The following is a 23,932-nucleotide window of genomic DNA, read 5'->3' on the forward strand; positions in this document are numbered from 1 at the left end:
AAGGAAAAACTGGATACATGCTAGCCACTGTAAGCGTGCACCAATTCCACTACAAAGTACTCTAACAGCAGAATTACCATTGTCTCCTGATTACAGAGAAGTAGGGAGACAGGAAACACCTCCACAGGTTTCAAGTGCTACCTCTGCTCCTGAGGTGACACAGCAGCCCAGTGACGAAGAGTTGCTGTTTGAAGATCAACAAACTCATCGATACAACCTGCGTCCTCGCCCATCTAAATGAACAGAATTTTGAAGGTGCGTAAGGTGGTGACCCCTACGAAAAGCTACATTTACATCACCCTGATAGCTCCTAGCTTGGAACTGCAAACTGAGGTCTCTTCTGAATGGCCAAGGAATCCTTTGCTCAGCAGAATACGGCACGCCTGCCTTCGTGAAATACAGTTCCCCGCTTTCACCGCCACCGGCATTTCCGATGCCATTGATGTACCAGCATTAAAACGAGCTATCCTCACTGTTGTTACGCACACTTTGGGCGACGAGGTTGTAAATGACTGTGATGACTAAATTTCCAGCATGAACAGGAACACGGGTGACTAGCCTGTGCAACGACACCAGAACATTGGTCAGAACAATTGTCTCAACGAGAACACCAGCATAGTGGGATGCAGCTTGTGCAACGCTATCCAAGCAGTGGGTAAATGGAGTTAACAGTTCTGTGACTGGCGAAGAAGAAAAAAAAAAAAAAAAACAAGTACCAGTTCTACGGAAGCGGCCAGCCATTAGGGTTGGTGCGGTTTGTAGTCCCAGCGGTAAAAAAAAAAAAAGAGGTGCCCTTTTTCTGTTTAATACCCAAGCACATCACTGATCTGGTTGAAAATTGCTGGCCTCCGCCCTCATTTTTGCTGAGACACTGAACGAAACTGACAAACTATACTGAAGACGAACTTTGAAGTATCGCGACTTACTCACTGGGAGTTGAGACTCACCAGGAGTTAAAACTCGAAAAGGAGAAGATAAGGGACCTAGGATCAAGCCAACATCTATTGTCCTGTATTTGAAAAAAAAAAAAAAAAGAAAAAAAAAAAAAAAAAACTTGTTCATGGACCAACCAGTGCATCCTAACTGCTAGAGTGGAAAGCACGGCGGTGCTGAACCCTAGTGGGTGTGAACATTGAAGGAAAATTTACTTATCTGTATCTATACGTATATGATTATTAGTATAGTGATATCAATATTTTGCATTTACATATTTGGTAATTGTGTGGGTATATTTTTGAACACGCGTAGGCGGTTGAGACGAGTAAAACGGTATCATAGAAAGGTTGTAGGACCAAGGAGGAGAGCACAATAAAATTATGAAAATATATCCATTTGGCAGGACAAATATCCCTCTAGAGAATAGGGAAAAGTGGCCTTATAACTATTTCTACAAAACAACAATGAAGTACCTAGTGACCCTTATGTTAATATGTATAATGTCCAGTGGTGTTGCATCATTGTTGCAAAATCCTACCTTACATCCATTGATAAAGGTTCATGGAAAATTAGCGGAGACATTAAGTCTCACTGACTGCTGGATTTGCCGGCACTTGTCTAGACACCCCGAGGATCCTATAGGCCTTTATGAAGTACCAGTATCACCAAGCGAATATGAAAGAGGGGAAGTGTGTCTTGTACCAAATACCACTTGGAGATGTGACCAACAAGAATATCAATGGTACCCTAGGTGTGCGGTGCTCCCTAATACCCAGGCAGAATACAAGCTCTCCCCGATGCCTGGAGAGAATGCCACACTTAAAATGTTTCCCATATGTTTTGGTACCTATTTTTATGGGCAAAACCCAGAGGCAAAATACATGGGAAAGATCCCTCCTGAACAGTGTGTTTACACTTTGTTATTTGATATAAAAACAGGGAATTGGGATCTTGAAGGAGAGGAGAAAATAGACAGAAATTGGACAGCGTTAATTAATGGGACTCATCAAAATTACACTGTAAATTATTGGAACCTGACTGTGGGAGAAAATGAGATTCTAGTAGATCCAGAAGGATTGTTATATGATCCCTCCAGAGAACAAGATAGAAATGGGAAAAATTCATCTGTAATATTGTCCCGGGTTTTCCTTGGCCCCCTCTGGACGGCTAGATGTTCATATGTTGCACCCTGGGCAAATGTATCATTGCTAAATACAATCTGGGAAGATTACAAGTATTGCAATAATTCTGAGCATGACACCCCAGAGGGTGTAGGATTGCCCCGAATAAAATACAGCATTATAAATTCACAAATCCAGGGAGGCATGTACTTCGTATGTGGAAGAACTGCATATAAAGTACTACCTCTAAACTGGGAAGGGATATGTTCACTGGCATATTTGGCACCCAACATTACTGTGATATCAAATATATCATCTTCCCAGCCCCTTAACATGGGGAGTTTTGCACATAGGTACAAACGAGGGACACCCATACTGGAGGAGCGAAAGAACTGGGTATTTCAAGTATTACATGTTCTTATTCCAGGATTTGGAATTTTCGATTTACAACTGGCAATGATGAATATGTCAGCTGAATTAGCCATTGCATTTAATGCCACCAGGGAGGCCATAGGAAGTATACAGATAGAGATAAACTCTGCAGCCCAATTGGCGATACAAAATCGGCTTGCCCTAGACTTGATTACAGTACAACAAGGAGGAGTATGTGTTTTAATCCAACATCAGTACCAGCAAAAGTGCTGTTATTTTGTCAACAAGTCATCAGAGATAGAATTGGATATTGGGAAAATAAAAGAAGCAGTACAGGTATTTGAAAAGGGGGGCCAATATGAAGGAGGCGATTGGAGTTTATCATGGTTATGGTCTTGGTTTGGGGGGTGGGGCTGGTTGTTTAAAGACATACTTTTTATAATAATAGCTATTGTATTAAGTTGTTTATTAGTACAGTGCTTACCTGCTCTCTGTTCCTGTTTAAAATTGTGTAAACTTCCGCCAGTGAAAATACTAGAAACCAATCGAGCTATGATGCAGAGAGAAGAGATAAATTCCCTAATGGCTATTGACACCACTGTCCTCACTACAGATACTGGTTGCTCATACCCATCGGTTGTTTATGTCCCCATGAATGCAAATTTCAAGGAAGTAGGAGTAAAATTCAACATATATGAGGAAATTTAGAACTATTCAAACGTTGATTATGTTCAGAAGAAAAAAAACTCAAAAAGGGTCGATTGTTAGAATCCATTTTGAATTGCTTCGTTTCTTTTACACGTGTAAGTTTGAGCTTTTGTTGTCTCTGAACGCACTGTCTATCACATATGTTATCTTATGTATATTTGTTTAGGTAAAATAAGCCTGGTTCCACGCCATAGGCTTGCAGCTGGTTTCTTTCCCTAACTGGGGCACTGTACTCATTATAATTGTGTGTTCAAATAACTAACTGACCTCGGCTGTGGTATTTTGGGGAGGGAAAGGCTGATATCTATACCTTTGAACCACGTAATCCTTTGAAGGGTCTCAAGAATGTGGGGAGTCAGGCAGCTGCAGAAGGGAGGCAAGGACAAAGCTGGGAATGGAACCGGTGTGTGGAAACTGATTAACTCCTTAAAATATCTGTATGACGTATATCATTATTTACACATTTTATGTATCCTTTGATGTATGAGTATAAATATCACTGTTAAACGCTTCATGCTAGCACACTTTACTTCGGGCCTGGGATGCCAGTGGTAAACCTGTCCTCTTTGCTGCAGCAAAAATAAACAGACCTTTGGTCATTGATTTTTCACTCCGGCTCTCCGTGTCAAAAACTCCTTTGTAAATGCATTTGTAAGTATCTGCAAATATGTGCATTTGACACCTGGAATTGTCCACATTAAACTCCATCTGGAGACAGTCCTGCCACTTAGGGCGTAAATTGTCGAGGAGGGGCTGCGGAAAAAGATGATGTGTAAGGACTTTCTTGAGGCCCGACATCACGCCCTTGAAGCGGCCCCTTGTCCTAGGATAAGACAGCACAGGGGAGACCTGAAGGGTCCAGGGACCGGCTCCGTGCTACATTGCAGACAGTGTTTAAGTTGCAGGTACCAACACGCCTGTTGTGGTTGGAGGCCATATTCCTCTTCGCAAATGATTTAAGTTCACCCTTCTCAATGATCTGGTCCAAGATTTCAATACTGGCTGCACTCAACTGCACCAAGTGGAGGGTGTCCCCTCCGACACATAGGCCGACATTCCACCATAAGGGGGCCCCATAAGTGGAGATGAGGGTGTACTGACTGAGGCCACCTCGGCTGGAGAGTAACAGTCATTCAGTGATGACTCATTGTGGTAGATCCGGTACATTAGGCAGCATATATGCTAACTGGGAGAGATGGAGTGCGAGGGCACAGTGTTCTATTGATGGGAGTCCTATGCCTCTGCAAGAACGGCATGCAATGAGCTTAGCTGGCAATAAACGAGGACAAGAATAGCCCCACACAAAAGACTTGGGGCCAGATGTATCAAAGCTTTTTGCATTCGCAAACGGAGCGAACGCCCGTTTGCGAATGCAAAAAACCCTTTCAGAATGTATCAAAGGCATTCTGAATGCAATTTTAAGGAATCGCTAAAATAGCGATTCCTTAAAATTGCGACCCTGTTTAGAGAGTTGCAAATTGCGACTCTCTAAATAAGAAATCGCAAATAAGGATTCCTTATGTGCGATTTCTAAAGCACATGTATGAAGCAATTCCTTAATGCGACTTGGGCATTAAGGAATCGCTATTACCACCAAGTTGAACTTGGTGGTAACCATGTGCAAATTAAAAAAATGCATTTAAAATGCATTTTTAAAATTGACATGTAAAGCACACATGCCCTTTTGGCATGTGTGCACCTTACATGTTGTTAAAAAATGTTTTGGGGTGCAGCAGAGGGGCCTTAGGCCCCCAGCACCCTGGACTTTGCATTTCCCAAAATTGTGAATTCCAGTTAATTCGTAAATATGGGCCGACCGGCCCATAGATGCGAATGGGGGCTGGTATCGCAATTTGCGATTCAGTAATAGCATTTGCAATTTTTAAGAAATCGATATTACCAAATCGCAAAAATGATGCATTACATTTTGCGATTCAGAAATAGTGATTTCTTAAAAATCGCTATTTCCGAATCGCAAAAGGCTTTTTTCATACATCTGGCCCTTGAATCGCTGCGTCAGTCAGCGGGTCAATAGGGGCACTTTGAGGGATAACACACCTAGCACATAAGTAAGCGCAGTCAGGTAACCATCCTCACCGCCTGTACCCTGCCCCACATGGAGAATCCCAGATGAGACCACTTCGCAAAATCCAGATTCATAAGTGGTATGAGAGGATCTAAATTGTCTGCTATCATATGTTCTAATCCCCGGTTGGCGAGGACCCCCAGGTATTGGAGGCGAAACAGCATCCACCGTAAAGGGAAGCCACAGATCGCTGCCCACGTGGTGATGATGGAGAGGGGTAGCGCTTCACTCTTGGCTAGTTTACCTGCTACCCGGATAGGATCGCAAAACTATTTATGATCTCCAATAAGGCCAGAATGGATCAGCCCAGATCTGCCAGGGTAAGGAGGATGTCGTCCGAATACAAGTAGAGCTTGGACCCAACCCCCTCTATCGAGGGATATTCAAGGAAGGAGAGGAGATTGGCAGATGGTGGCCGCTAGCAGTTCTACTGCCAGCAGAAATAAGAGTGGCTGTTCATAGAGGCGTCCCTTCAGTCGTTGCAGTGCATATTCGGCCTGGGATGTGTACAGTTCATTAAGAGCCACACAGGCATGCTCCAAGTGCCTGCGCACTGGTAGTGAGGGATGAACTGTGTACAATTGGGTGGGAGACGCAATGTTGCCTTCCACTTCTCTTTGGCGAGCGTGATCTCAGTCTTGACCTAGACCTATAGGTGTAATGGGACTTAGATCTAGGGTGTTTTGGTGTTTGTGTCACTGGTTCAGTAGGCTGTGGTGGAGAAGAGACTGGCAATGGAGGTACCACTGGAAATGCTGGTTGGAGAAGACGGAGGAGAAGGATGAGGAGAGTGTTGTGGCGATGGAGTACATTCTGCTGGAACTCAAGGTGATGTTAGCAAATCCAAAATGGTCACTGGAGAGGTAAACTTGAACGGTGTGTAAGCCCTAGAGTACTCTGAATCTGATTCTGAAGGAGGTCTACGAGCATCCCTCCGCGAATGCCACTCTGCTTTCTTGGTTAGGGCAGTTGTGTGACATCAAAATTCTCGACATTGCATGGTGTCTCAATGTGGATAGTGTTCTCCTCGACGTTCTGTGTGTTCTCAACGTGAACCCAGCCCTGGCTGGTGAGCAAGTAGGCACAGTACCTCTTCTCGACATCAAAGTACTTGACGTTAAGTGGGAGCCATGTCTTCCTCCAGGTGTTATGTTTTTGGATCTCCCTCTGCAGGAGTCCTCAGCATGTGACTTAAGGACAGTGGTAGAGGATGCAATCTCCCTCTTTCTTCAGAAGTCTCACCAATCATGGACTCTTGCCATCTGCGGTGATCCACTCAGCCATGAAGTCAAATCTTCTCTCCCTCTCTCAAAGTGCACCTGGAGAGGGTCTTGCATTGGTGACACGTCTTGAGTTCATGAGAGGCTTGCAGACATAAGATACAGATTCTGTGCGGGTCTGTTTTTTTCTATTTTTCTGCTGCGGTCTGGGCAGTTTGCTAAAAGGGATGGCATTTTGCAAAACAATTGATACATTTCCTGTCAGATAATCATCTAAAAATGCTGTACGCCCTAAAGGACGTCCAGTGAACCAGCTTTAGAAAACCTACAATTGCAATATTTGTGGAAAACAAAAATTAAAAAGGCAGAGCTCTGCTCCAGGATCCTGTCAGCAAGAGACGGAAAAAAAAGGACTGGGTAAACTGCCACCTACAGGACATGATGGGACACTGGAGGTCAGAAAACCCTTAAAGGCACAGTGCCCTGTTTATATTGTTTCAATGCTGCCACCTGTTCAGGCTACATTGATATGTATTATTCCTTAGCTTACATTAAAAGGAAGTAAAAAGCGTTTGTGAAGGATGTTTTTAAAAGATCACTTTTCATTTTTACTTAAGTGATTAATACGGGTATGGCCATTTTTTCCTTCTAAATTTTTAAGTAATTCCATAAACATTGATTATATAGCCTGTTTTAAGGCTGCAAAATTTTAACATGCCTGTTGCATATTTTCCTGGCCTTTCCAAAGTAAGGTGAAGTCGAAAAGACTTTTTAAAAAAAAACAAAAAACTGCTCCATGATCCCTGCACATGTGTGGGACTATTTAGTGCTTATGATTCTTAATGGAGATCTCCTAAGAGAGAACTGTGCTTAGACCAATGCCCTCAAACATCAACAAGCTTAAGCAGTTTTATAAGAGGAAGAGGGCCTGAATTCCTCCTAGGAAACGGTTAAACCATTACAGGAAATATTTATTTACTTCTTCACACAAGGCTACTGAATGTTGGAAGTAGTATTCTGTAATCAATTATGAAAAACAAAGAAATGTGAGTGTGTTATTTGTTGCATGACTTTAGACTTGTCTAATGTAGGACATGGTGAGAACTAGATGAAAGTCAGATCTCCTAAAATGAAAAGAAATGAAAAGTATATTAAAACGGTTAATTTCTTCTTTCTTTTTCACAGCATTGCATCAACTAGTTGCTTGTTGAGAGAGTAACTTTTCTTGCACCAATCAGTAACAAAACATGCTGAGGCATGTAGTTTCATTTTCCCCATTACCTACTATTAAATCCATGCACTAAAAGTGTCTTTACTTCAAAAACGAAGATGGCAGAAGATCATGATTATGAGGCAAGATGACAACTATATTTCAAAGTATGTGCTAATCTTTTGTATTTGTTCTGCACAATTATATTAATTCTTCTGTGGGCCGACTTTGAGCTTTTAAGAAAATAAATAAAAACAAATGTGAACCAATATTTGATCTAGGTGACTCCACTAACCTTTCATTCCCTTTCCAGAAAACTTTCCCATCTCTTGAAGGAAAATGTATCCTTTCTCCCTCTCACCCATAGCACTAACTGATCCTATTCTGAAACTCTTGTAGTCGAGTTCTTTTTTTAATTAACCAAGGATTCATTTTCATTTTTTAAAGTGAAATGTCTGAGACTTTGAGAGTGCTAGGTATAGCTGATCATCAGTTTTGATCTAGGCCATTTTTAAATCCACATGAGCAATGATACAATTTATGTTCTTTGTCCATGCTAAATGAGCTAAATGGTGGTAGAACTGGCTGTACAATATTTTGAACAGGGTTAGGTCTACTCTAGATTTCTAGGAGAACCTTTTTGTGTATGGTATGTTTTGCCTTTATCAAAAATGTCAGGAGTGCGAAGATTTTGAGGGGATCGCCTTGAATTCCCAAGTACAGACAATTAATAGAAAAGAGACCGAATCACAAAGTTATCACAATCTCTCCAATCCTATTGTTTTTACGGGTCCCCCTAAGTGTTTTATTAGGACTCTCTCCCACTGAGCTTACCAGTTGTACGCTTCTTCATAGAGTTCTCCTGCAGTGACCTATCGTCTCTGGATGGGCTCTACATTGCAGATGAAGGGAGCCATTTGCTGTTATTATGTGAGATCCAAACAATATGAAAATTGATCAGGGTGTCCCTGTAAACTGTTTATTAAAAAGGCACCTTGGCAATGTTAGTAGCAAGAAGAGACGTTTGTTGAGAACATTAATTAATATCTCTAGCATCTGCTGGTCAATATGTTTCAGTCACCAAAATGCTTCGCTAGGTAATGTGGCTTTTACTAGGACCTACTCATTTTGGATATTTTGTGAATTATGGTCGCTATTTACTATTGTGTATGTTATCTATCAGAATCATGCCATGCACTCAGTCAGGCATCTCACATATACAAAACCTCCTTACCTTTCCGTCATTAGGGTATTGGTATTATTAGCTCTTTTTACTTCATAAGGTTTGTGGAGGGTGGCAGACCCTATTGTAACACATACTCCAAAACATACTCCAAGAGTCGACGCCCAAAATGTGTGCCTGTCAGTATCTTGCAGCTGCAGCGATTATGCTAGGTTTAGTCTTGATTTTTCCTTGAACCTTTGACCAGAAACGTGATGCTCTTTAAAGCTCGGTTCATGCTCTGAAAAACTTTTTAAAAAAACACATTTGGAATTACAGTGAAGAATGGCTACAACACTTATCAGTGTTTTGTGATGTACTTTGAACTCAGGATTTCCAAATCTTTATTGGGCAGCCATATTTGTACTGTAGGTACAAGGTGACATAGGTCTACTGTATTTTTGCTATACTACTGGGGGCAGATGTAGTCAGTATGTACAGTTCAGTTATTTGGCTCACTTCAAGTGTGTCCAAACCAAGCATTGTACTCTGGCGCTGAAGGACCAGTCATCCCAGACTGAAGGACTCCGAAAGACGAACTGAGTTAAAAGGGGTCTTAAGAACCTATGAGAAAAAGAAACGATGACTATGAATCCAACTGCTTCCTCAGTCATGACTGTTCTTGCCAGCTGCACAACTTTTAGACACAGAATTTGAGACAAAATGTTGGAAAAAATCTAAATCTATTTGAATAATTTCACTTCTAGGGCACTAAATAAAGAGAGAAATGTAGCCTGTGTTCTGGGGCTAGGCAAAAGGTCACTGAGAACAAAGTGGGATCTTTCCAGTCGAGTAGCTGTGAGAAATTGAAACGGATTCGTTCTCATAAGCACTGCATTGCTCATGCTGCAGCACTTTTTCGTCTTCATGTACCAAGGTTGGTCAAGCTCTGGACTGTTTAGTAAGTCACATTAATCTGAATTCTAATTTGTCACGTTATACTTTATAGTACAGCAGCCCTTTACCTCACTTGAAGCAAGAGTCTTCCAGGCTGAAGAATAAACACAAACAAATAATGAAGTGACTCTCATTCTCTAACACAGTACTCTCTCCCAATAAGGTTTCTCCTGCCCGGTGTGACCCTCTTTTATTCCATGTAATGGCAATTTCACCCACTTGTACTCAGTGCACCTATTAGTTTCATCTTGCAGCTGATTTGGCTTCAGTTCTGTCACAACTCCATTCCCCTCCCTTCTATCTCAGCTGTGTTCTGTCAAGTCTTCTCTTTGCCTTCGTATCTTCATCTCCACGCTTTGTTTGCACTGTCACAGGAGTGAAAGTCCCTGGGTGGTGTAAAAGTGTTTAAGTCTCCATGTCTAGCTCTAGTAAAGCTGTCCAGAAGAAATGAAGCATTTTGTATAAGCAAAGATAAGCTGATACTCATTTGCCTCAACATGCAAAATGTTTATAAAGACAGCTCTTCCCAAGCACAGACTAATGTCTGTGCCCCGATCCACCAAACACCTAGAATCTTCAATGAACCACATCATGGGATGGTTAACTTCAATTGCCAGCAGCTGTCTCGGACACCTAGGAATCTTGACAAAAGGCACTGGTGGGTTGGATGTATCACAGTCTCCACAAAAGCTGTGTATTGTGTGGTGTACTGCATCTTGGCACTGTCAATCAAGCATTTTGGAAATGGAGCTGGATGAAGGTTAAAATCTTGGAGCACCATAATCATCCGGCATCCTCTCGATGTTATACCTACAAGGAAAAACAATAGGGCATGATGTTCTTTTGTAACTTCAGTGACATATACATCAAACACAGGTGGGGAGGATAGAGGGAAGGAGGCGACTAGAAAACAGGGAAAGTGATAAAGAGTAATGATAAACGCGATGTTCAGTAACATCCTCTGCACCTAGAGACAGGGTAAGAACACTGCATATCAGACCAGAAAAAACAATTAAATGAAATGACAAGAGACAGCAGACAAGAATGGAATGGTATGTCAGAAAGAAATGGCAAGCAAGGCAGCGAGCAAGAGTGACATAGGAAGCAGAGTGGGAAGTAAGAGGGAGAGAAGCAACAGAAAGAACGCACGGCAGAGAACAAACTAAAAAGAGGGCGAGATAGGGCAATCATGAGAGGGTGAGAGGGCGAGGGAGATGGCAAGGCAGAGAGGCAAAGGGGTATGGAACGAGAGAGGGTGTGGGAGAAGGGGAAAGCAAGAGAGTAGAAGGGGGGCAAGTCAAAGAGTGGGAGGAGAAGACGAACCAAAGGGAGAGGAGGGGAGGGAATGGGAGACACAAAGAATGGAATTGTGGCCGAGTGGAAGGGGGCAAGCTAAATGGATGGATCAGGCAATTCAAAGGTGGGGCGGGGGCTAGCCAGAGACAAAGACCAAGTCAAAGCCAACTCAAAAGAGGGAAAGAAAAAAGTAAATAATAAAAAATGTAGTCTAAAAATGTTAAGTTAAGAAATAGCGGGCAAGCAAAAAAGGAAAAAAAAAAGTCTTGCACGGCAACATCCTGTTCAAATACGGGGCAGAGAGATCCGGCACAAGAGACAAAAAAGGGAGCACAACAGAGAGAGATGAGGGAAACAAACTGGGTGTTAAAGGAATAAAAGGGGGCCTAGGAAAGAGGCGCTGGTAAAAATTGGGGCTAGAGAAAGAGCAGAGGGCGCCCTGATGAAAAGCAAAGAGGTGGGCCCATAAGGAAAGTAAAGGGAGAGGACAAAGGTTAAGCAACCACAGGTGGGGGCAAAAAGAATGACGGAGGCCCAAGGGAGACAAGCAGGAAGGGGAGGTCTTTGGGAAAGACAATAGGGGTTGCGTGGTTACAATGGTAACTGGGCTCCCTGCTGTGTGTGGTGTGTACACAGGAGGGGATGCAATTGTGCAAGACAGGATTCAGTTTAGAGGGAGGATGGGTGCACTGGGGGAGGATGTGGATGAGGGCTGAGAGGGGTATGAGGCAGATGGGGATGAGGGCAAATGGGGTGAGGACAGAAATTGAGGGCCAGGGCTGAAAGAGGGGAGAAGGCATACATGCCAATCCTCCCGATTCAGGCGGGAGACTACCGATTTCAAGGCTAGTCTCCTGACTCGTGCCTGCAAATACTGGGTTCCCCTGCGGGCTTCAGCCGACAGGGACTGGTCTAGTGTGTCACGGAGTATGCACTGCTAGTAACCTACTCCCGCAAGCCACTGCGCACGTTTGTCACACTCTCTCTGCCGGCCATAGCACTTTCTTAGTGCTCCTGACAGGCAAGGAAAAAAAAGTACATTTACATTTCTAATATCCGATCTTGCAGCACCACACTTGCAAGTCCCATAGATGCCAATAGACCCGATTCAGGCCCTACTATATGTTAATAGGAGAAAGACACTCTCCCGATTATTTCTTTTACAATCTCTCACTTCCTTCTTTTAAAATGCTGTCATGTTTGATAAAGGTATATGGAGATGATGGGATGGGAGTGTGTGGGGGAAAACGAGTGGACTGACCAGACTACCTGCCTTGAAATGTCAGGTACAACACGATATACATCCTCAAGAGTGAAGGAAGAGGTCAAACTATAGCATTCTGCCTACACCCCCCCCAATATCAATTAAAACCTGTCCTCCCTGAGCTAGTAATGAAAATGTCACTTACCCAGTGTACATCTGTTCGTGGCATCAGTCGCAGTAGATTCGCATGTTCTGCAATAGCTCGCCATCTGGTGTTGGGCCGGAGTGTTACAAGTTGTTTTTCTTCGAAGAAGTCTTTCGAGTCACGGGACCGAGTGACTCCTCCTTTTGTCTCCATTGCGCATGGGCGTCGACTCCATCTTCGATTGTTTTTCCCCGCAGAGGGTGAGGTAGGAGTTGAATTGTAGTAATAGTGCCCATGCAATGGAGTGACTAAGTATGCACCTATTTAAGGTTGAGATGATACATATATAAATAATTGAAGGTAACTTCCAAACTGCTACAGGCTCCCGGGGAGGCGGGTGGGCACATGCGAATCTACTGCGACTGATGCCACGAACAGATGTACACTGGGTAAGTGACATTTTCAGTTCGATGGCATCTGTCGCTGTAGATACGCATGTTCTGCATAGACTAGTAAGCAGTTATTTCCCCAAAAGCGGTGGATCAGCCTGTAGGAGTGGAAGTAGTTTGAAATAATGTCCTTAATACGGCTTGACCTACTGTGGCTTGTTGTGCGGATAACACGTCTACACAGTAGTGCTTGGTGAATGTGTGAGGCGTAGACCATGTGGCTGCCTTACATATTTCTTGCATTGGGATGTTTCCTAGAAAGGCCATGGTAGCACCTTTCTTTCTGGTTGAGTGTGCCCTTGGTGTAATGGGCAGCTGTCGTTTAGCTTTAAGGTAGCAGATTTGGATGCATTTAACTATCCATCTGGCTATACCTTGTTTTGAAATTGGGTTTCCTGCATGAGGTTTTTGAAATGCAATAAAGAGTTGTTTAGTCTTTCTGATGTTCTTTGTTCTGTCAATGTAATACATCAATGCTCTTTTGACATCTAATGTATGTAGTGCCCTTTCAGCTACGGTATCTGGCTGTGGAAAGAACACTGGAAGTTCCACTGTTTGATTTAGATGGAACGGTGAAATAACCTTTGGCAAAAATTTAGGATTGGTCCTTAGGACGACTTTATTTTTGTGTAGTTGTATAAAAGGTTCCTGTATAGTAAACGCCTGAATCTCGCTTACTCTTCTCAGGGAAGTAATGGCGATGAGAAATGCCACCTTCCAGGTTAGGAACTGTATATCGCAGGAGTGCATGGGTTCAAAAGGTGGACCCATAAGTCTAGTTAGGACAACATTTAGGTTCCATGAAGGAACAGGTAGTGTTCTTGGTGGTATAATTCTCCTAAGGCCCTCCATGAATGCTTTAATGACTGGTATTCTATATAGGGAAGTTGAATAGGTAGTCTGCAGGTATGCAGATATTGCTGCAAGGTGAATCTTAATGGAAGAGAAAGCTAGGTTAGATTTTTGTAAGTGAAGCAAGTAACCCACTACATGTTCTGGAGTTGTGTGTAATGGTTGTATTTGATTAATATGGCAGTAGCAAACAAACCTCTTCCATTTACTTGCATAGCAGTGCCTGGTGGATGGCCTTCTTGCTTGTTTTATGACTTCCATACATTCTTGGGTAAGTTGTAAGTGCCCGAATTCTAGGATTTCAGGAGCCAGATTGCTAGATTCAGCGATGCTGGATCTGGGTGTCTGATCTTTTGGTTGTGCTGTGTTAACAGATCTGGCCTGTTGGGCAATTTGATGCAGGGTACCACTGATAGGTCTAGCAGCGTTGTGTACCAGGGTTGCCTTGCCCAAGTTGGTGCTATCAATATGAGTTTGAGTTTGCTTTGACTGAGTTTGTTTACCAGGTAAGGAAGGAGAGGGAGAGGAGGAAAAGCGTAAGCAAATATCCCTGACCAGTTCATCCATAGGGCATTGCCTTGGGATTGTTTGTGTGGGTACCTGGATGCGAAGTTTTGGCATTTTGCGTTCTCCCTTGTCGCAAACAAGTCTATCTGAGGTGTTCCCCAGAGTTTGAAATAAGTGTTCAGAATTTGGGGGTGAATTTCCCATTCGTGGACCTGTTGGTGATCTCGAGAGAGATTGTCTGCGAGTTGATTTTGTATCCCTGGTATAAACTGTGCAATTAGGCGAATTTGGTTGTGAATTGCCCAATGCCAAATTTTTTGTGCTAGCAGGCTTAACTGCGTGGAGTGCGTCCCTCCCTGCTTGTTTAGATAATACATTGTTGTCATGTTGTCTGTTTTGACGAGAATGTATTTGTGAACTATTATTGGTTGGAAAGCTTTTAGTGCTTGAAAAACTGCTAGAAGTTCTAGGTGATTGATATGCAGTTTTGTTTGATGTACGTTCCATTGTCCTTGTATGCTGTGTTGATCGAGGTGTGCTCCCCACCCTGTCATGGAAGCATCTGTTGTTATTACGTATTGTGGCACTGGGTCTTGGAAAGGCCGCCCCTTGTTTAAATTTATGTTGTTCCACCACAGAAGCGAGAGGTAAGTTTGGCGGTCTATTAACACCAGATCTAGAAGGTGACCCTGTGCTTGAGACCACTGTGATGCTAGGCATTGTTGTAAGGGCCTCATGTGCAGTCTTGCGTTTGGGACAATGGCTATGCATGATGACATCATGCCTAGGAGTTGTAATACCATCTTTGCCTGTATCTTTTGTGTTGGATACATGCGTTGTATGATGGTGTTGAAATTTTGAATTCTTTGTGGACTTGGAGTGGCTACTCCCTTTGATGTGTCTATTATGGCTCCCAGGTATTGTTGTACCTTGCGTGGCAGAATTTTGGATTTTGTGAAATTGACGGTGAACCCGAGTTTGAAGAGGGTTTGTATGATGTGATTTGTGTGATTTGAGCACTGTATGAACGAATGGGCCTTGATTAGCCAGTCGTCCAAATATGGGAACACATGTATTTGCTGCCTTCTTATGTGTGCAGCGACTACCGCTAGACATTTGGTAAAGACTCTTGGTGCGGTTGTTAATCCGAAAGGCAGTACCTTGAATTGGTAATGTATTCCTTTGAATACAAACCTTAGGTATTTCCTGTGCGATGGGTGTATTGGTATATGGAAATAAGCATCCTTGAGGTCTAAAGTTGCCATGTAGTCGTGTAGTTTTAGCAATGGCAATACTTCTTGTAGTGTGACCATGTGGAAGTGGTCTGATTTGATGAAAGTGTTCACTACTCTGAGGTCTAGGATTGGTCTCAGCGTTTTGTCCTTCTTTGGTATCAGAAAGTACAGTGAGTAAACTCCTGTGTTTATTTGTGTGTTTGGCACTAATTCGATTGCATTCTTTTGCAATAGTGCCTGCACTTCTATCTCCAGGAGATTGGAATGGTGTGTTGTTAAATTTTGTGCTTTGGGTGGTATGTTTGGAGGGAATTGTAGAAATTCTATGCAAAAACCATGTTGGATAATTGCTAGAACCCAAGTGTCTGTAGTGATTTCCTCCCATGCTTTGTAATAATGACCTATTCTTCCCCCCACTGGTGTTGTGTGGAGGGGGTGAGTGACATGTGAGTCATTGTTTAGTAGTAGGGGTTTTGGGGCTTTGAAATCTCCCTCTATTTCTAGGGAATTGCCCTCCTCTATATTGTCCCCGAAAACCTCCTCTATACTGTCCCTGGTAAGTGGACGGTGTTGCTTGTGAGGTGCTGGCTTGTGTGCTTTGACCCCGAAACCCCCCTCGAAAGGGCGTTTTACGGAATGTGCTGTAATTCCCTCTGCTCTGCGGGGAGTAGAGTGCGCCCATGGCTTTGGCAGTGTCCGTATCTTTTTTGAGTTTCTCAATCGCTGTGTCCACTTCTGGACCGAACAGTTCTTTTTCATTAAAAGGCATATTGAGAACTGCTTGTTGAATCTCTGGTTTAAATCCAGACGTTCTGAGCCATGCATGCCTTCTGATAGTTACAGATGTATTAATTGTCCGTGCAGCTGTATCTGCAGCGTCCATGGAGGAACGTATCTGGTTGTTGGAGATGGTCTGTCCCTCCTCAACCACTTGTTTTGCCCTATTTTGGAAGTCCTTGGGCAGATGTTCAATGAGATGTTGCATCTCGTCCCAGTGGGCTCTGTCATAGCGCGCAAGTAGTGCCTGGGAGTTCGCGATGCACCACTGGTTTGCAGCTTGTGCTGCGACTCTCTTACCAGCTGCATCGAACTTGCGGCTTTCTTTATCTGGGGGTGGTGCATCTCCAGATGTGTGAGAGTTGGCCCTTTTCCTAGCTGCTCCTACAACAACAGAGTCTGGTGGCAGCTGTGTAGTGATGAAAACCGGGTCCGTAGGCGGCGGCTTATACTTTTTTTCCACCCTTGGTGTGATTGCCCTACTTTTGACCGGCTCCTTAAATATGTCTTTTGCGTGCCGGAGCATACCAGGGAGCATAGGCAGGCTTTGGTAGGAGCTGTGGGTGGAGGAGAGTGTGTTGAACAAGAAATCATCCTCGACCTGTTCTGAGTGGAGGCTTACGTTATGAAATTGTGCTGCTCTAGCCACCACCTGAGAGTACGCGGTGCTGTCTTCTGGTGGAGATGGCTTTGTAGGGTATGCCTCCGGGCTGTTATCTGACACTGGGGCGTCGTATAGGTCCCATGCGTCCTGATCTTGGTCACCCTGGCTCATGGTGGTGTGAGCTGGGGAGTGAGATGGAGTTTGTGCTGGTGAAACGTTAATCACGGGCGGAGGAGAGGGTGGTGGTGTAACTCTTTTCACCACTTTTGGTTGTGGTGCTTGTTCCGTCTGGAACTCCAACCTTCTCTTTCTCCTAATGGGGGGAAGGGTGCTTATTTTTCCTGTCCCCTGCTGAATGAAGATACGCTTTTGCGTATGGTCCACATCAGTTGCTTGTAGCTCTTCCTCAAACCTATGCTTTTGCATTTGGGAGGTTAGCGAGTGCTCTTCTGTATAAGAGCCTGAAGCTGGGTCGCTTGCAGTTTGTTTCGGCGTTGAAACTTTGTCTGCGTGTTTTTTCGGCTCCGAGGTGACTTTTTTCCTTTTCGGGGCCGAAACCTCTCGGCGTCGATCTGTTTCGGTGCCGCTGTCTCGGCGTCGAGCCGTGTCCACACCGGCATCTCGGTGTCGAGGCTTGTCTCCAGCACTTTCTCGGTCCCGAGAAGGCTGCGTGCCGGTGTCTCGACCGGAGTCGGACGATCTCGGCACTGTTTGGGCCTTTTTCGGTGCCGACGGTCGGTCACCGAATTTATGGGTTGAGCCATGGCCTGGTGGCAGTGGCGTCCCCTGGCCCTTGTAAATGTTTCTTTGTGTGGTTTTCGACGTCTTACTCACGGTTTGTGTCTCGTCGAATCCTTCGGAGTCTGAGTCTTGGATCGAGAAGGTACCTTCTTCTTCCTGTTCCTCGAACTCCCGTTGGGCTGTCGGTGCGGACGCCATTTGAAGTCTTCTGGCTCGACGGTCTCGGAGTGTTTTTCGGGACCGGAACGCACGACAGGCCTCGCAGGTGTCTTCGCTGTGCTCAGGTGACAGGCACAGGTTGCAGACCAAATGTTGGTCTGTGTAGGGGTATTTATTGTGGCATTTGGGGCAGAAGCGGAACGGGGTCCGTTCCATCGGCGTTCTTCAGCACGCGGTCGGGCCGACCAGGCCCCGACGGAGGATCGAAAAACTACCCCGAAGGGCACCGGAGCTCTTCGATCTTCGATGCGGTGTGGAATCTAAGTACGCCGATCCCGAACGCAACAATACCGACGAAAATCTTCCGAAATTAGCTAATTTTCCGTTCCGAAACTCGGAGCGACAGGAACACGTCCGAACCCGATGGCGGAAAAAAAACAATCGAAGATGGAGTCGACGCCCATGCGCAATGGAGACAAAAGGAGGAGTCACTCGGTCCCGTGACTCGAAAGACTTCTTCGAAGAAAAACAACTTGTAACACTCCGGCCCAACACCAGATGGCGAGCTATTGCAGAACATGCGTATCTACAGCGACAGATGCCATCGAACCTGGTATTTCATCTGGACTTTTAGGAGATCTGACACACCTGTATTTGGAAGGACGTGTATCCAGGACAGAACCTTTAATGGTGGCTGTCCTCCTTAAGGGCTGGAGGATGGTGATAAAATCATTACTCCAGTCAGTGACCTGAAAATTACATGCTCCATTGTTCAGAGAGTGAGAAAACCAAGGAAGGGAAAACAGCAAGTGAAAAAGAAAGATGGCATGCCAAAATATGGCTAAGCAATAAAGTGGGTAGAGATCATGTGAAAAGGCAACTGAGAAAGTCCAGTTGACATAGGGAGTCCCAAAGATATCTAAAAACAAAAGACAATGCTTTGTAACATAAATTTAACGTAGTGCGTAGTGTTATTTAAAAACCAATTGACGAACGTGGAAATGCTATGAAGATGTTTGGGGATTTATTGCAGCCCTTCTATTTTTTTCTTGTACATGTGTCATTTTCAACTGCCTTGTTTTATCTATGCACATATACATTTCTACTTTTCTTCGAAGAGCTCAGACACATCTGGGCATTCAGTTTTATGTGTGGCTATGTACTGGGCAATTTGTATTTGAACCTATAATCCTTGCAACATCCGAGTGCTTCCCTCCCCTGGACATCCTGGTGCCCAAATGCAAAAGGGGTACATTTGAGAGGAGAAAGTATGACGGTAAGTTGGGCAAGAGAATAAAACCAAAGAACGAATCAGGTTTTGGTGGAGACGATGTGGAAAGCAAAACACTCACATAAGGGGCCGAAAGGGGAGGGGAATGTTAATTTAAAAAAGGAGGAAACGGAGAGAAGATTGTGAGTGACAGAAAAGAGCAAAAAGGCAAGCCCAAGAACTGAACAGAGCAACACAGAGAAGGATAGAAACTGAGAGGAATCACTGCCAGAAAGAACGAGCAATCATTCAAGGTAGGTAGAAGGAGAGAGGCAAAAGGGTGAAATGAAGAAGAGTGAAAATACATCCATTGCCATCCACTCTGTGGTGGTTGTGAAAAAAGATGTAAAAAAAAGGGGGGGGGGGAGAGAAATAAGCAGAGGGGGGGGAGAGTCGGCGAAAATTGCAAGAGGATAATGCATAAAGAAAAGGTGACAAAGGAAATAGAGAGGAAAGGAGAGGTGCAGCAAGAGTAGAAAGAATGCAGAAAGATGGTATATTTGAGATAAACCGAAAGGAAGGGGAAGGACACTAGAAAATGCGATGTAAAGGAAGAAGGAAGCAGGGAAATAAAGAGGCAGAAGGTTTTGAAATGTTCAGCATGTATGTACACTGCCACACAAACCTCTGGCCGCAACAAAGAAGCGACAGGAGGTGATGCAGAGTGAGGGAGAGTAGAAAGCGATTGGGGGGGTCTGTCTGGCAGCAAACAATATAAAAACAGGATAGAGAGGGAGAGTCTGAGTTAGGAGAAATCATCAGACCTGTGGCTAGAGATGTACATAATGGGAACTCCCGGAATTTTTCGGATCCTCCTTTTCAAGTCTCTGTCTACGGTTGCTACGATGTAGCACTTATGCTGAAATAAAAAAATAAAAATAAAAAAAACACAAAAGGAGTGAGCTGTGGTCTCTCTGAGCAGCCGAGGGCCACCAAAACGCACAAGTTGAAGGCAACTGAGGCACAGGCAAGCAAGATGCCTGTCGGCTAAGGTACAGTGGTTGATGCAGGCAAATAATCACACCAACCTCTCAATTTTACCCGATTATTAGAATCAGAGATCCAAATTTATCATACATAAGTAGAGCACACACATGAGATACTTCCAGAAAAGAAAGAAAAAAAAAACAGCAAGTGCAAACTTTGAATCCATTCCAGCAGCAAAGTGTAAACAAGCATTTGCAATGCAATGGGCCTCGCGTTTGCTCGAGTTAGAGCTATTAGCGTTGTAAACTCCTAACTGGACTTTTCTTGCCACATAAACTGAAAATGAAATGATAAACCGTTTCACATAAGTGAGCCAACGGCTGCGAAGCAAACACACAAAAGGAAACATAAGTTTGCTGGCAGTGAAACATATTGGCAAAAGTGCAATTATCTATGTAATAGGATCGATGTCATGCAAAGCGTGCGACTACTGCCCAGCGAGATCACGCTACTTACGAAACAAAGAGAAAAAGTAGTCCAGAAACCATATGGAAAACATCGAGCCTCGTATGTTTTCAGTAGTTGGCCAGTGCGCTTGATGAGGGCTAAACACAGAAAAAGGCATGACGTATGCATGCCTTTCACTAATCAAATCAAGCAAATTTTAAAAGGCAAGCCCACGAACCAACCAAACTGATGGGCGTAGTTACAAGCCCATAGAGAGATATCAACAGGGACAGAGCGCTTTGCGCGCTCCATCCTCAAAAGGTTGTTTTTTTCTTGATCATTTGTTAAAGAAACCACACCCTTTTATTTGGCACTTCTGCTGCTGCTGTAACTGATCTGCAGTTGGCATCTGTAGTTTCCAATAGTAAAGAATAATTCTCAAACAAAAAAAGAGCTTGTCAGAAAAATGTATATAAAAATTAAAATAAGATAAATCTATAGCTTTAAGTTTCAGGCTTCACATTAACATAGTAATAGAAAGGAACAGCAATTTACTTGAAAAAGATTAACAAACCATTTCAAAACATTTATATTACTCAGGACTTATTAGCCCCACTCACCCTGTAGGGACTGCCTCAAACAAATGTTTGTGACAGATTTCCAACAGGTGCCCTCGTGGTGGAGTCATGACTCTACGACCTGCAAGGACTGTGCGCCGACTTCAGAGCCAATTCCGTGACTATCTGAACTTCCTGAGACCATCTGACACTCTAGAACAGATTGAAGAGTTCTTTGGATCCCTGCCGACTCTCTCTGGCGTGCCTTTGGGCCCATGGTGCCGAGAGGCCTTTAATCTGAAGTACAGCCAGCGAGTTTGCCCTCAGCACCTGTTGGACCCATCTAAACTTGTCAAACACTTCCTGCTATGTCCTCCAGCAACATGGTCCAAGCTGGTCTCTTGAACTTGTCGCTGGTGCTGAATCCATTGATGCCAGACAAGATAACCATAGTACTTGCCGACTCAGTCTGACCTCAATTGTAGCCACGCACAACAACTGCAAAGCTCCGTCCTGTTCCCCCTTTGACCTCCACAAGGAAGAAAACACACCCTACCTTTTCAGCACAGACCTGAACAATGATTATGACATGGTCTTGAGTTCGCTCAAGCCAATCAAGACGACAATCGGTACAATAACTTGCAGGAGACTAGTGGTCCTGATACCTCCCATTAAATGAGTCTTCTCTCACCATCTGGTCCAGCAACCTGGTAATCCGCTTCCTACGACAGCAATGCGTAGGGCAGCCACATTCTTTCACTTCCAGCTCCCCACCTTAAAGGTGATGTATTAAAAGAAGTACTTCAGCTGGGGCAGATGTCCTCTGAGACCACCTTTTACCTTTTAATGAAGCACTTACTGATACCTTGTTGGGGGCATGGGACAAACCTTGATATAGCCCTCTCAGTCAACAGACAAACATTGAGTTGGCATTGCCCTGCCCCAGCTGACCCTTCATTCCTCTCTCAGCATCCTTCTGAAAGATTAATGGTGCAGGCATCCATTAGCAGATTTAACGCCCAACACTTTGCCGACTATTCCTCCAATAGGGAGTCACTGTATGGAGACATTTGAAAAGCAAGTTTTTTCTTCAAGCAACCTGGCTCTCTGGTCAGCAAACGCCAGCTGCCTCCTGGGTTGCTATTTCCACGGCCTTTGGGACTAGGTGGCTCAAATCCTTCTTGTTGTCCCTGGAGATCTTTGGCCTGCCCTTGCTCTGGCTATCTAAGACCGTTTTGTTGTGGCCAAGTTCACAATCTGTTGTGGGTTGGACACAACTGATTCCATTGCTCGAGCCACTGGCACCTGTGTCGACATTCGCATCCTGTGTCGCTGCGATCAACTGGATTCTCAGGTGACGTCCAGTCCTCTCTTATGGACACGCCCTGCGACAGGACTCGCTTATTTGGGAACAAGGCTGATTCCAATTTGAAGTGATTTACGGAGAGCAGTGCTACCGCACACTCTGGGGGTTTCCAAATGCACCACCCTCACCCCTCCTTTTGGAGATTTGGTAGAGCAGTCCCATACCACTACCCTGTCTAGCCCCGGGCAGGAACCCAGCAGTTTTGTGGTGAAGGCCACAGGTCCCATCGCTCCCATGGCCAAGGCCAACAGGCCACCCAGTGCACTGCATCCCAACCTATGGCCCCACATACCAAACCACATACCAAACCCCTTTAGCGTGGCCTTAGGGGAGCAGAGTCACCCAGTGGGAGGCACGATCCAAAGATTCTTTCTGGGTTGGCATGCCATAACAGTAGACAGGTGGGTCCTGCAGATCATCTACAGGGGATATGCCTTACACTTCTCCGCTGCACCTCAAACACCACCCCCCCCCCCACCGGGTCCTTGGTCAGTGCTTCCTCCAGTGACTGACCAAGGACCCTCTCTCCATTTTGCAGCAGAAGTGCAAGCCCTTATGGCTAAAGGGGCTGCTGGAAGGGTGCCATGGCCAGAAGTAGGATGTGGTTGTTATTTTTGTTACTTTCTTGTGCGTTTGCTGGACTACTCAGCCAATACATCACATGACTAAATTTCAAAATTGCCTTTATAAAACTGATTTTTGAATTCTGACTAGTTTTCTAAAAAAATTAAAGTCCTGCCAGGGCCTTGTGTAAGTCCCTGTTAGCATCTCTTTTGAAGTTTAAATATCTTTTATAAAGTTAGGATTTAGTTACTACAGAGAGTTTTAGTTTCTAAAAAAGTAACCCTAACTTTAGAGACATAATGAATGGCTCAGAGGATATAGTGATGGAACTCTACCTCACGCCACACCTCCATCTAGGGACCACAGAGCTAAGGTCCCTCTGTAAGCTAAGAAAGATTAAAACTGGTTCCAACCCTGCCAAGGTCAAGCTCCAGGAGCTCTTGACAGAGTACACCAGGGACCACCCTACTCAGGAGGAAGACCTCCCCTCAGATGGGGAAAAAGTTAGGGATCAGGAGGTAGAATCCACCCCGCTCCTAACCTAACTAGGGAGACTAGGGTTCCAAGACCTCTGTCTCCACAGATAAGACTCACAGATTCTGGTTCTTCCACAGGGGAGTCTAGTTCAGCTGGGAACACTGAGGGCAGCCTCAATGAGGAGGACATCCTTTGAGCAAGGATGGCCAAAAGATTGGCTTTGGAGAAACAGCCCCTAGCTATAGAAAGGGAGAGAGCAGAAATGGGCGTAGCACCCATACATGGTGGCAGCAACATAAATATGGTCAGAGAGATTCCAAAGGGATTATTTCAAAATATGAAGAAGGTGATGATATCACCAAATGGTTCACAGCTTTTGAGAGGGCTTGTGCAACCATAAAGTTAAACAGATTTCATTCGGGAGCTCTCCTTTGGGAACTGTTCACTGGTAAGTGTAGGGATAGACTCCCCACACTCTCTGGTAAGGATGCAGAATCCTATGACCTCATGAAGGCTACCCTGATTAAGGGCTTTGGATTCTTAACTGAGGAGTATAGAATTAGGTTCAGGGGGGGCTCACAAA

At 44.4% G+C, this 23,932-nt stretch overlaps 1 protein-coding gene across 2 annotated transcripts in view; it reads right to left on the bottom strand.

Annotated features, from left to right (window-relative positions):
• Positions 1–9,202: 9,202 nt before the first annotated feature.
• Positions 9,203–23,932, bottom strand: part of FCF1 (FCF1 rRNA-processing protein) — a 94,955-nt gene continuing 80,225 nt past the window's right edge. The window contains exons 7-8 of one of the 2 annotated variants that reach the window (XM_069208487.1): positions 19,776–19,870; positions 9,203–10,582 (exon numbers count right to left, since the gene is read on the bottom strand). In XM_069208487.1, the coding sequence (XP_069064588.1) occupies positions 10,534–10,582; positions 19,776–19,870 (144 nt within the window). In that variant the 3' untranslated portion in view covers positions 9,203–10,533. The remainder of the gene's footprint in view (positions 10,583–19,775; positions 19,871–23,932) is intronic. The other variant, XM_069208488.1, reaches the window with a different exon arrangement.

The sequence above is a fragment of the Pleurodeles waltl genome, chromosome 9, assembly GCF_031143425.1.
Source record: "Pleurodeles waltl isolate 20211129_DDA chromosome 9, aPleWal1.hap1.20221129, whole genome shotgun sequence".
NCBI lineage: Eukaryota > Metazoa > Chordata > Amphibia > Caudata > Salamandridae > Pleurodeles > Pleurodeles waltl.